Source organism: Lathamus discolor, chromosome 6, assembly GCF_037157495.1.
Source record: "Lathamus discolor isolate bLatDis1 chromosome 6, bLatDis1.hap1, whole genome shotgun sequence".
Lineage (NCBI taxonomy): Eukaryota > Metazoa > Chordata > Aves > Psittaciformes > Psittacidae > Lathamus > Lathamus discolor.
The window spans coordinates 9,094,078-9,107,159 of record NC_088889.1 but is presented as its reverse complement, the minus strand read 5'-3'; the positions used below and the strand labels follow the sequence as shown (position 1 = coordinate 9,107,159).

At 42.7% G+C, this 13,082-nt stretch overlaps 1 protein-coding gene across 1 annotated transcript in view; it reads left to right on the top strand.

Annotated features, from left to right (window-relative positions):
• Positions 1-10,892, top strand: part of LTK (leukocyte receptor tyrosine kinase) — a 98,554-nt gene extending 87,662 nt beyond the window's left edge. Inside the window, exons 24-29 of the mRNA XM_065684260.1 lie at positions 1,846-1,943; positions 4,549-4,641; positions 5,233-5,334; positions 6,736-6,870; positions 7,060-7,150; positions 7,878-10,892. Coding sequence (XP_065540332.1) covers positions 1,846-1,943; positions 4,549-4,641; positions 5,233-5,334; positions 6,736-6,870; positions 7,060-7,150; positions 7,878-8,654 — 1,296 coding nt within the window. The 3' untranslated portion in view covers positions 8,655-10,892. The remainder of the gene's footprint in view (positions 1-1,845; positions 1,944-4,548; positions 4,642-5,232; positions 5,335-6,735; positions 6,871-7,059; positions 7,151-7,877) is intronic.
• Positions 10,893-13,082: the final 2,190 nt, after the last annotated feature.

Here is a 13,082-nt window from a genome sequence, read left to right as displayed (position 1 = left end):
TATCGATGCCAACCAAATACAGTGAATATTTGAAATTAATTAGTTTCAGTGTTCTTCTAATGAACAGCTGATTCCAGAGTTTTGTTCTTGTTTAACAGTGGCATCTTGGGCACCTCTGTTAAATAAGTATGTTTCTGTTTGAGTGGAGCCTTCAAAACACAGAAGAGTTAAGCCTGATTCTGTGTTATTTCTTACTGTACTGAGGTGCCCATGCTGGCTGCCTACAGGGGCAGGCGGAGGCTGACTAGTGCCTCATGTACGCCTACACCACATGATGCAGTAGCACAGCTTCTCCTCCACATGCACCTCCACCCCAAATAGTTAAGATGATTTAGCTTCATGTGTGTACACTCCTGTGCTGGTATTAACATGTTGTTGAAACACTGAGCTTAGTTTCTTCCTGATAAAGGAGTAAATATACTAATTAAATGTATTTACAGTGGTATAACAGCACCCAGATGGAGCAGTTTGTATATCTTTATTTTTGGCATTTATACTGAAAGTGGTACAATTTTTGTAAGTATATAAAGTCTGTGGGCAGCAGAGAATAATAAATGCTCTTATTTGAATATTACTCATAGTTGTAATGTAAAGAACAGTTATTTTTTAAATATCATGAAAACAAACTGCTGCTATGTTTGCTGGTATGGTAGCAGATAGCAAATACAACAGTTGAGGCCCTCTTAGTACTCAACAAATGTCCCTGTACACCTTTTCTGAAAGGAGAACTAACCCCATCACTAATGCATTTCACAAGTTTCCCTGGATGCAGAGAAAATGCATGTCCACCACAGTCTTCTGTCAGAGGGATCCCAGAACAGAGAGAAGGTTCGGCTCTGTGGTTCTATTTCTCCTCCCTGCTCTTCATTTCCTCTCCAGAAATGCCTGCTTTATAGCTATAATAATTCTCCATGGCAGATATCCAAGGTCTTTGTGCAATAACTTTCCTAGCCAATAAAAACAGAGCTGTAGTGTGTGTTATGTGGTTTGAGCATGAGAAATTGCAGCGATATTGGCATCCAGAAACAAAAGCAGCCTTAAAGCGAACAATTTATTTGATATCTCTCAGGCTTATGATCAGCAGTGTAGTAATTTCTCCCCACCCTTCCTAAGAGCAGTGCTGAAGCTCCAGGAGAAACACCAAGGAAATTTCCCCATGGGGAAATAAATGACAGGATGAAAATAAGCAGGGCTCCTGCAGAGAAACTTCTTTATTGTTCTTAGGGAAGTGCAGATGGTGAAGGGCTAGTACCAGTCCCTGAGTCTGTGGTAAATCATCCCTTTTTCACATACTGCTCCTGAGGGTAATCTCCATCTTTCCACATGAACAGATAAGTTGATGAATGCTGACTGCAGGTGCAGAGATGTGCACTCGTGCATCGTTGCTCTCTCTCTGAGTCCATGTGCTACTTTCTCTTGATAATTTATTAATCCACTATTTAAAAGTGTGTGTGTGTGTGAAGTTTCTCTCCCATCTCACCTTTTAAACTTGCTTGTCTTTTGATTTCACAAAGTCCAGCACCAACAGGGACTAGTCCTCTCACATCCCCTTTTCTAGGCTATTTAGGTCAGGCCATAAATCTCTCACCAGTTTGCGCTCATGCATTGTAAGCAGGAGAAGTGAAATCTTTTGAAAGCATTTTGGCTTAAATAAGAGTTTATTAATTTTCTAACCCTTCACTTCGGTCTACTTCTATTCTTCTTTGCTCCTGACTCATTTAACACTTCCACCACCCTGTATGTATCTCTCCCTTTCCCTTCTCCTGCCCCTCTCTGGTTATCCCCTGCCTGAACTATATCCTACTTCGCTATTCCCTTTACCATTTTCTGTGTGTCCCTTTCCAGAATCAACCATCCACGCTGACAATGCAGGACCTGCTGAACATCGCTAGGGATATTGCCTGTGGCTGTAAATATCTAGAAGAGAATCATTTCATCCACAGGTGAGGAGAAACAGTCCCTTCTGATGTATCCCAATGTGTGTGAAGCTCACATAGTTTCCATTTGCAGTGGATTAGAACTAATCTCCAGGGGGAAGACAGAGATTCCTCTACCAATACACGTTTGCACTTAGATGTCTGGGCTGGTCTCAGTGTTTTTTGGTAGGAGTTAGGCTCTGCACAGCGCTTTGTGCTGCTGGGGAGAAAGGAATACTCTGTTCACAGCTACTGTTTTCAAGTGTTAATTTTCAGGTGCCTACAATAGCCACATTTGAGATTAGCCCTGTAGTCCACTAGATGGTAGTGTCAGTCTGTGTTAGTTTCTAAGACAATAAGGTACCATTTCTCTCTTTTCTGTCTCCCTGTCTTGACTTAATGTTTTCCCTATCCCATCAGCACAGGACATGCCATCATATTTGAGCCATTGACTCAAGAAAGGTAGAACAGGGATACTAGAACAGGGATAATAGGAGGTAAAAAATCAACTCTAAGGCTTCCTTCCCAGCTCAGCAGCGGACCTGCTGAGTGGTCTTTGGGAGCCCATATTTGTCTGTTCACAATTGTTTTTCCTCTTTTGTAGAGAAAAAAGAGATGTTGATATGGCAGGCTTCAATAAGAAAAAACTATTATAAAAGAGGTAAAGTTTATTATAGGTAGCCTTTTAAAATTCACAGTTGGATATCAGAGTCCTTTGCTTCTGATTACAAGTTGTTTCAGCTCATAATGTTCCCAGGCATAGCATGCAGCTGAATTCCTTCCTGAATGCCACGCTGAGATCAGCTCTTGTGTTAAAAGGAAAGGAGAGACCTGCAGACAAGAGGGTCACAGGCTCTAACTAGAGCAACATGCAGCCTGAAGTTATGCAAGTAGACAACTGATTCACCCCACACACACAAGCACGTGTATATACACATGACATTGCACACAGCAAATAGGCAGAGCTGGGCAAGGGCAGGTAGAGACTGGAGAAGGTGAGGGAAACACGGGGTAATCAGCAGCTAAGGCAAAAAGCCATGAGGTTCAGATATGGGATATGTAATGTCTTTATGATTTCAGCATCTGAGACAGTTTTCAGTCTCCTTTATATTGGAACAATAATTAAGTTCCTTTGGAAAAAAGTACTAGTTTTCTGTCATTAAAAAAGAGCAGTAAGAGTGCAATAAGTCGTGGCTCTTGCATCTCTTAGTAAGTAGATGAGATGACCAGTATTCTAATTGGAATCTTCAGAGTTAATTGCTAAAGCGATTAAGAGAATCCTTACTGTAATAGTAATATCCTTCATCAACCACCACCCACCCTGATCTACTGAATTTATTATAAGGGACAAGTTTTGCTTGTGCTGCAAGAGGTCCAACAGAAACTCAACAGAAATTTTCTCGGCAAGTGTTTTATAAAATAAGTTTCCATCTCTCCTGTCAGGTAGATGTTCCCTGCTGTTCATATGTCATGGAGCACAGCAGTCATCACATAGAACTTCCAACATTTATGTCAATGGACAGACGACCTGTTATTGCTCAAGACCAATCTCCATTTTTGGAGAGAAGTGGAAGAAACTAGTGCTTGACTCTCTTAACAGCAGCATATGACTTTCAAAAAGCTCTCAGGGTCAGTTTTTGCACTGTTAGGTCTGTAATATAAGCAACCTGTGAAAGGACTTATTTTGTTTTAGCCAATAACTCAGGAAATCAATATAGAAGGAATTTCATTCAGGTTCTGTATTAGTATTTGTTAGTGATGTCAGTATTACTTAGAATGGGTTGGGAAGGGAAGAAGGTTATAGTTACAGATAACAGGTATCCTGGGGTAAAAAGGTAGTGTAGTGGGTTGCGGCGATGTCACTAAGGGCAGGTCTTGTTATCCAAGAGTCATAGCTGATGGAAGAGAAAGCAGAGCTTGGCTTCCAGATCTTGAGGGATTTTTCAAGGCTGGCAGTGGGAAGAAACATATGAGTTGTTCAAGGAGCTGATTTTTCTTGGCAGTCAGCAGGACCCCCACAATGCTATGATTTTTAATGAGTTTCTTTTAGGAATTAGTATTTAAATTGAACACAAATCCTTCAGTCTTGGCCATGAACTCATCACTGCCATGTGTCGCAAGCTAAACTTGCACTCAGCAAACTGCTGCTCCAATATGCAGCTTTACTTGGTTCCGCAGGAGATATCCAGAAGCAGCCATTTGCTGAATCTGGTTCTATATTGACTTTTCAAGCAGTTTACTAAGACTACCCAATAGCATCACATCTGTAACTGATGGAGACACTGCTGAGTTGCCACTCTAAATGGAACAAAAGAGACATCTGTCATAATGTGGTTGAAGCAAAAGGGGTTGGATCTGTCTCTGGTTCGACACTGACCCTGCTTTCTACCTTAGTGGAAAGAGATGGGAGTGGGGAATGCTTGGAAAACACAGGTAGAAAATGTGATGTAAATGTGGTTTAAGAATTGTGGTTAATAAAAATTATAATGTAGCTGGCATTATTTCTTATTAATAAGGCTCTTCTCATTTGTGTAAAGATGACTCAACTAAGACTTAAAGGACTGGGTCTAATATTCGTTCTTTATTCCTTTAGCTACTTTTAGAATTATAATTTATCTTATTTTAATAAAAGAGATATAGCTGCAAGGAATTGCCTTTTGACCTGCACTGGAGCAGGACGAATAGCCAAGATTGGTGACTTTGGGATGGCCAGAGATATTTACAGGTAGGTGAAAAGCCATTTCAGTCCTGTGAATAACTCTGTAACCTGTATAATCTTGACCAGTTTGAACTGTCTCGTGATACCTGAAGCAGTGGAACCATCCATTGTATGCCTGAATTTGATCACCAGTTAACTAGCTGGAGGTTAACAGACTGTAAATTAACACAGCTGTGCCTACTAGCCAATAGACTTCAACTGTGTTTATTCCAGACTGGGCCCCAAGGAACACTGCAAACACATGTGGACACTAGGCCAAGCACAGGCACATTTATTAGCTGGTTGATCATATGTAATCTTAAATAAATAATAACACCCCCCAACCATAAATCTCCATTTATGATGTCCAGAAGACTTGCTGCATCAGCACCCTGTGCAAAGCAGTATGACATTTGAGGTCTTCAGTTTCCATCCCAGTTGCAAAGAGGTTATAAAATAGTGCTTCAAGGCACTGTTTGTGTTGATGGCTTTTCCTTTTCTCACTTGGCTCCCATTGCTGCATGCAACCCCCAGCTGCTGTTGCTGTGGAGATAAGATCTTTTCTGTATCTGAGCCTTTTCTGACTGTGACATTCACCGTGTGTTTTACCTTTCCCAGAGCAAGTTACTACCGTAAAGGAGGAAGAGCCATGCTTCCTGTCAAGTGGATGCCACCAGAAGCTTTCCTAGAGGGCATTTTCACCTCCAAGACTGATACCTGGTAACAAATGTCTTTTAATCACTTCTGCTACTCAATGTTAAGGGTCAAGAAATTGCTCAAGAAAAAAATATCTGCTTAGCAGAAACCTTAAAAAGTGTCAGAAATTCCCAGAAAATTATTGCAGGGCTTCCCTCTACATTCACTAGAAGCACAGCTAAAGAATTCTGAATGAGAATTAAAAGATCTAATGTAAATGGCAGTAATAAAAATTCTCTATACATAAATGCAGAGTATCAGATAAAGGTAGTCAAGAAGTGAAAAGAGAAAGCAGTTTAGATCCCCAAGAAGTCTCAGTTAAAAATCCAAACAAATACCATCAGATACTTCCCTCAGCCCTCAGTATCTGTTACTCAGTTCCTCTTGGTGACAAGGCCTGCTTATGTCTTGTAAATGACTCTGTCATTTACAGAATAAGGATTACTTTGGTATAATTTCTTTCTGTTGCATATAAAATGAGAGCAGATTTAACCAGAAGTCCTTGCTGGTTGCTGAGGAAACAATATTTATATATTGATTCCTCATGTAACTTCATCTTTAAGATAAGCACCCCCTCAACACTAGCACATTCATGCACAGGTGCTGGGGAGTGGAAGCTTTCCAATTGCTTAAGAACGTCTCTCTCCGTGTACAGTAGATTCCTCAATGTACTGTACTGAGCCGTTCCCTTAAATGCCACACTGACCCAGTTTCCTGGAGTTGTTAGTGATGCCGGAAGGCATCGCTTATCAGTCCCTAACTGTGAGCAGCCAGTGCTAAATATTTTGGAGGAAAGTGCTACTGTTCCTTTAAAAGACTATTCTAAATAACATGCAAGTACTGGAAATTTCTTCCACCTTTGCAACAAACAGTGACTCTTACAGCCCTCTTGACTCCCTTGGCTCTAAGAACTCATATGGTATTTTCAGTGGCACTGCTAACTGACCCTTGGATATAAAACAGAGCATCCATGTCATGACAAAAAAGTAAATGCTGCTGCCTTTCAGTTTCACTGGATGCCTCTTACTCTATTTTACTCTTGAGCACCCCAAACATGATCCAAATATCTTGAGTCTTCCCAAGTAAGGTAGGAATCTCCATGCCAGAGCCAACAGATATTTTCAGTTAAACCATACATAGCAAAGGGTTCTCTGGCATTTCCTGGTCTAGAAATAAGGAATGCAGCAGAAAGAACAAGTTCAGAGTTATTTAAGTATTTTGAAGCCTCTGCAAAACTGGGTTTGGAGCTTGAGCAAAGGTTTTGTTTGGTTTTCATATTAAAATTGATTCATAATCATGCTAATTGCACATTACTGTGGTTGGCCTTCAGCTTCTAAAGGTTGTTGCTGTGGTGTTACACTGTGTGCCAGGTTTATGGAGCCCAAATGACACCTAATTGGTATTGCTGGCTGGTTTCTGACACAGGTCCTTTGGTGTGCTGCTTTGGGAGATTTTCTCTCTAGGCTACATGCCCTACCCTTGCAAAACCAACCAGGAAGTGCTGGAATTTGTCACCAGTGGAGGAAGAATGGATCCACCTAAAAACTGTCCAGGACCAGTGTAAGTATTCCCTTACTTCCAGAAGACAAGGGGTAGTGGGTATCAAACAGGTTCAACAAAGGCAATCAGACACCTTTAGTCAGGGAACTACAGTTCCTGTGGACCCATGACCATTTCATTCAGAAACACCTTTTACATGATTATCTTTCTTGATCAATGGATGTATTTCCTTTTTGAACTTACTTCAAGGTACCGGATCATGACCCAGTGCTGGCAGCACAGCCCGGAGTATCGGCCAAACTTCTCCACCATCCTGGAAAGAATCAAGTATTGCACACAGGTACTGGTCTTTGGTATCCAGATGGATGATAATCCGCAGAATGCCAGCTATCCAAAGGCACTAGCTTTAGTGCCCCAAACAAGTGAAGAGTCCTGGCAGACTGATTTAGTTACTTTCCCAATTGGTGCTGTTGGATCAACTGCTCTTTTCATTTGGGTTTTCTGGTATCCATCTTCACTCTTCAGCCCAACCAAAATGAGATTATGCTGTTCCTGTGGAAGTGGGTGCTTTCAGCTCTCAGCTTCTTCAGTACCAAAATGTCCTTCATTTTGTGATAGAAATGTGTTTAGAATCTCTTTTAAGGTCCATATTCTGACCTTCCTTACCTAATGTTGCTCTAAAGCCACAGCAGAATTGGTATGGAGTGGGTGGGGTAATGAGATGGCACAGTGAGTTCACCATCTGGTAGCATTTTACAGCTACCAGTCTGGTCTAACCTCCCAAGGGAGAAATGATATGCTAGTGACCCCCAGCTTAGCTGCTGATTTCAATAAAGCACAGCTGAAAGGAAGCACATACATGAGAGAGCATTTTTGCAAGTCCTAACAGAGTGCGATATCCAGGATGGCAGATAGCACCTTGCATGATGTGCACAGATATTGCCCAAACCAGATGTCAGCCTCTGCCAAAAGCTTTTTCACTGTCATAGCTGTATCTCTTGAAGTGCAGGTGTGTCCATCACCCTGGAGTGCTCAGGGTATAACAGATTCTTGCCTCTCTTTTTCAGGACCCTGACGTGATCAACACTGAGCTGCCCATGGAGTGTGGCCCCGCACCAGAGGATGAAGGGAGTACGGTCATGCGCCCAAACATTTCCAGTGGGATGGTGCCCCTCTTGGTAAGCCCTTCTCTCACACCACAGACAACGCCTAAAGCACTGGACTCCCACCAGGCTGGGCACAAACTTGTACAATGCCCACAAGAGCTGCTGGTGGAGAACCTGAGCAACCGGACTGCTCGAGGGCCCAGCCTGCCATGCCTCACTGATTTCAACAGTGGGCCCTGGTTCCAGCAGACCTCAAGCCAGAAGCTGGAGCTCAGCAATCCACCAAACCACAGACTTAAAAACAAAACAAAAAACCTTTGGAACCCAACCTATGGATCGTGGGTGCTAGAGAACATCTGTCACTTCAGCCCCAGCTCCAAGCCCAAAGCAAATCCGGAGCGGGAAGATTCAGGCTTTGATGGGAATTGCAGTTCTTCTCCTAGCTCCCGGGCATCTCCAGCGTCTCCGAGTCGAAGCAACTGCCCTCAGCTGGATGTCAGTGGGATAGAACTGGTGAAACTCCAGGCTTTCCCCTGTGGCAATGTGAATTATGCTTATGATGACCTTTGCTGTGGCACTGAGCACCAACCATCGGGTTTGGCAGGGGTCAGAGGAACTGTGCTAAGGAGCTCCAGCCTGCACAGAGATGAAAAGCCGCTTTACAAGACAGAGAAAACATCGAAGGAGAGGGACTCTGGTCTGTCTTTGTCAGATGACCTGAGTGTTACTCCAGTATAACAGAAACAGTTCTTCCAAAGATCAGGGAATGTGTGTGTCTGGAAGGACTGCTTCCTATTTCACTCACTTCCTCCATTTAAGTTCCTTCGGATGGGTGATGTTTCAACATCAGCAATGTTCTGCTTTCTCCTTCAACCTGCCAGATCCCCAGATCGTTAAAGACAGTTGCATTCCTATTCCTGTCCATCAAACATGTTCTGTGAACGAGCTTAGAGGTGGAGATCAACGGCATTGCTGCTCTCATTCAGAAGACAATAGTGAAAGGACTCTTTCTCAATCTGCTCAGGTGAAAAGAATTGGACCTACCATCCAACTGCAGCATTTGGATGGAAATAAAGAATGGCTGACACAGGTTGTACTTCTTTCTGACTGAAGAAACCAAAACCACATGCTGTGCAACTTGCAAAGGCTGCTGTGTTCCCAAGAGCTTCTTACAGTCCCTGTGACTTACTAATGATGCTCATGCACTGTAAGGGAAGCAAATAAATAGCAGCTACATTTGCATCTGTGTTATTAGCAGACCCTGTGGAAAAACATGAAAAAGAAGCTACTGCTCAAATTGGAAGTAGCAGGAAGGATGAAACAAAACCTCCAGGCTCCTCTGAGCATGTGCTTTGAGAGCAAGCAATGAAGAGGAAAACAAATTTACTATTCACAAAGAAAATAATTGGTGGAGCTCCTGGTGTCCCTTTGGATAGTGAAGGAAATGTGCTGCTTGTCCCATGGTGTCCCTTTCCTCACAGCTCCTGGCGTGGAAGGGGCAGGTGTTTTTTCTAGAACGGCTTTGCTGTGTGGCATAAGGAGAAATGGACTGTCTTTATCTAGTAATGGACTTTATTTGGGTTGAACTTCATTTGTGTATGTACGTTGGTATTCAGCAGTAGTTTCCTGTGCTGTGTTGTAAGCATCAGGCTGAGGTTCTCGAGTAACTGACTAGCTCTTGGTGCACTGGAGTTGTTCGTGGTTTTAATACCTACTCCTCTGGGGTAGAAACAAAGTAATGCAAAGGAAAGGCAGAGTAGGGGGGAACCTAACAAACACAGGCACAACCTTACAATGCTCTTTACACAGGAAGGTAACATAGCTCCACCATTCAAGAAAGCTAAAATCATGACTTGGCTTCACACACCTGAGCAGGTCGCCATTTCTTCTCACATTGCAAGCATAAGACTTGCTGGTAAAGGCAGTTGCTTTGAGGACAGTTCATTTCTAACACTTTCTTCTGTAGCTTAGGGTCTAAACTGATGTTTACTGGTTAAAGCCTACAAAATAAGGAGACTGAAAAAGTAAATAATTTGGATTAAGCCTGAACAGTCTCAGAAGGGTTTTGTTCTTGCCCCACTCCTGAATGTTGCACTGCCAACCTACAGTGGCAAAGTACATGCTGCCTGCAAGTGTAATCAAGCTGTGTGGCGAGATGTCACTTGTAGACTCACTCTGTTTCCTTTCCGAGGGAAGAGGTGCTCTGATGCAAGCTTCACACTTAGCAATCAATCAGCTGCACATACAGCCTGAAGATGTGGGCTGGCAGGAGAGGGTTTGCTTCGACCACAGACTTCCTGTCCTCTGCATCATTCAAGGATGGACACTACTGAGATGAGGTACAGAAAAAGCACAGAGGGAAGAGCCTGAATCCATTGGGAGTGAAATGTGTCTTCAGTGCAGGTTTATGTTTTTCTGACTTTGCATCTATCTGTTCCAAGCTTCCTATAGTTCCAGGCCTTTGGCTTTAGAACTGATAGTTTTACATACCATCACTTATACCCCTGCACATCTGTTACAATCCTGCTTTCAATTCTCCTTAGCCATCAGAATGGAAGACAAGACAGGAGTGAAATACTGACTTGTTCAGAAGCCATGGGATTTTAACTATAGCACCTTCTCTTCCTGCAGCCTTTCTGTGAAGTAGCAGGCACAAGGCATCTATTTTCACATGGAAATGACTATCTAATACCTTGAGTCCAATGAGAAGCAGGCAGAACCTGTGCTGTCCACGTGGTTAACCCAGCTTGAGCTGCCACCATTTTCCCCATACACAGCACTTGCCTCAACTTGATTCAGGAATTTAGAAAGGTCAGTAGTGATAAAACTAAGCCATTAAAACATGGGGTGAGAGAAGAGCACAGTGTTACTGCCAATGCCGTGGGCAGTCTGGGCTGCAGCTGTGCCTTCATTTCATAATGAAAATGCAAGTTCTTCAGTCCAGCACTTTGGGTAAATACCTGAATAGGTACTGAATAGCTGTGTCAAGGTACTTAATTATTTACAGGAAGAGCATAGACAAAGCTGCACTGAGCCCAAAAGAGAAGTCCATCCCACCCAATATCTTAACCCTAAGTGTCCAGCAGTGGGGTGTTGAAAGACAACTGTAGGAGCAGAATGAGCAGTGATATGACGACAGCATGTGGCTCAGGAATGTACTGAGTGAGAATGTCTTGTAGCAAGACAGAACATGGAGCTGCATGTACCGAATGGGCACTGAAAAAAAGATGGGAATTTTGAAAGGATCTGCATTAGCAACCTACATTTGATATAACTCCCACAAACAAAACTGAAGGTAAATAATCTTTCAGTGCAGTTGTCACAAATCTTTGACCTTTTTCTGTGCGTATCTGATCCCTTGGCTGCTTTTTAGAAACCCTCACAGATAATGAAATTTTAATTAATATCCTGGAGGAAATAATGCCAATATTGCTCCTGTTGTGATGCTGAATGCTCCATGCTGCCCAAACCATATTACCTAAAATAACAATCACAATGACATATTCTACAGCCCTCAGTTCTGGGACTGAGACTTGCTGTTCATACAGTCACAATTTCACAGTGCTCAATTGCTACTATTTCAAAATATGACTTGAAGCTATGTTCTAAGAGGACACTTTCAGGACGTAATCAGTGAGTTGAACCCATACTGTCAAAATTAGATTACTTTTGGCAGCTGAAAGCTGAAACTGATTTTGTTTCCTACCAGAATGTCATGAGCAGGATATCTGGGATTGTCTGTAATCCATGTGAAAAGTCTTCCAACACTTCCCCACTGCAGACCCAGCCATTTATAGGATTAGTACAGATTGCTTTTCCTGATGGGTGGTCCGACTTTTAACAAGTTACCAACTTGGTTTTAAATTGTGTGTATAGAGCTGTTTTGGTTTTTTTCTGGATTCAGCATTTATGTGGCTTCATACAAGCTCATACCTACACTTTAAAGAAGGGACTGCATAACAAAGGATGAAATAATCCTACAAATTTCAATTTGTCTTTCACACTCATCGATATTCTTGTTTGGGATCTGTCGCCTTTTCTCTCCTCAACTTACATGTTTGTATCTTCATTTGCCCTTTAAAGAAATAGAACTTTTAACTGCACAGATTTAAGTTCTCCTCCTCATACCAACCCCCTTCCTGCAGTAAGCTCCCCACTGAATTGCAAGAGGGCAGGAGTGTACTGAGAGAGCTTTGCAAGTCTAATGGAACAGTTATGGGCTTTTGCAAGTGTAACTTATTCCACCTCCAATACCCACCCCCTACTCACCTGAAAGAGAAGCAAACACTGCTGCTAGGAGCTGCAGCTCCATTGCTGTGTCAGCCAGAGACCACACTCCTCAGAGCCTTGAGCAGCAGAGCAGTGTGAGAGCTGATCCTGTAGACACAGTCATGCTTTCTCCTCATCAGCCCTCCAAGTTCCTGCCCTTCCCAGGCTGATGGAAATGACATCTTAGGCACGACATCACTAACATCTTCTCATCTCATGACTTTTTCATTTAGTTGAACTGGTTCCAATTTGGCATTACCTCTGACCATGGCAGCACCTCTCACCAACATACCTGTCTGGGTGACTACTGTACATAAGTAGATGGCATGCCTGCTTCTATGCAATTGAAAGCTGGACAAGTGTATACTTCTATATTTGCAACACGAAATAAAGAGACACTCCTGGTGGCTGTTTGTTTCCCCTCTCTGCTAAGTACTCTTCACACACAGGTAAGAGGACACTCTCTTGCTCAGAAGTGCTGCCAGGCCTGCAGGGTTGACTGCTTTTTCCCTATTGCCACCAAAAACTACCCCATGGGACTGTTGACTGCTATGAGTCTGCCAAGTGCCTGCTGATGCATGATGTCTTGATATACTGCAGGCTGTGAACTGAGATTTTTGAGACAGAGCTTACCCCAAAGGAAGCTGTCCAGCTTTGTGTGGATTGGGTTCTAAAGCAAATGTACCTAGTTGGTTTTGAACCAAGCTTCTACATGTGTTAGAATCAGTTTTGTTTCAAGAACTATTAGATGCTATAGACTAAAAGTACAAGAAACACCAAAATAAATAGTCCTTGTTCCTTCCCTAAGGACGTTCTTGAAGAAAAGATACTACTGTCCTGTGACCAAACCACAGTGGGTCTTTTTTTCCTTCGTCTCGTTTATTTAGTAGTATACAC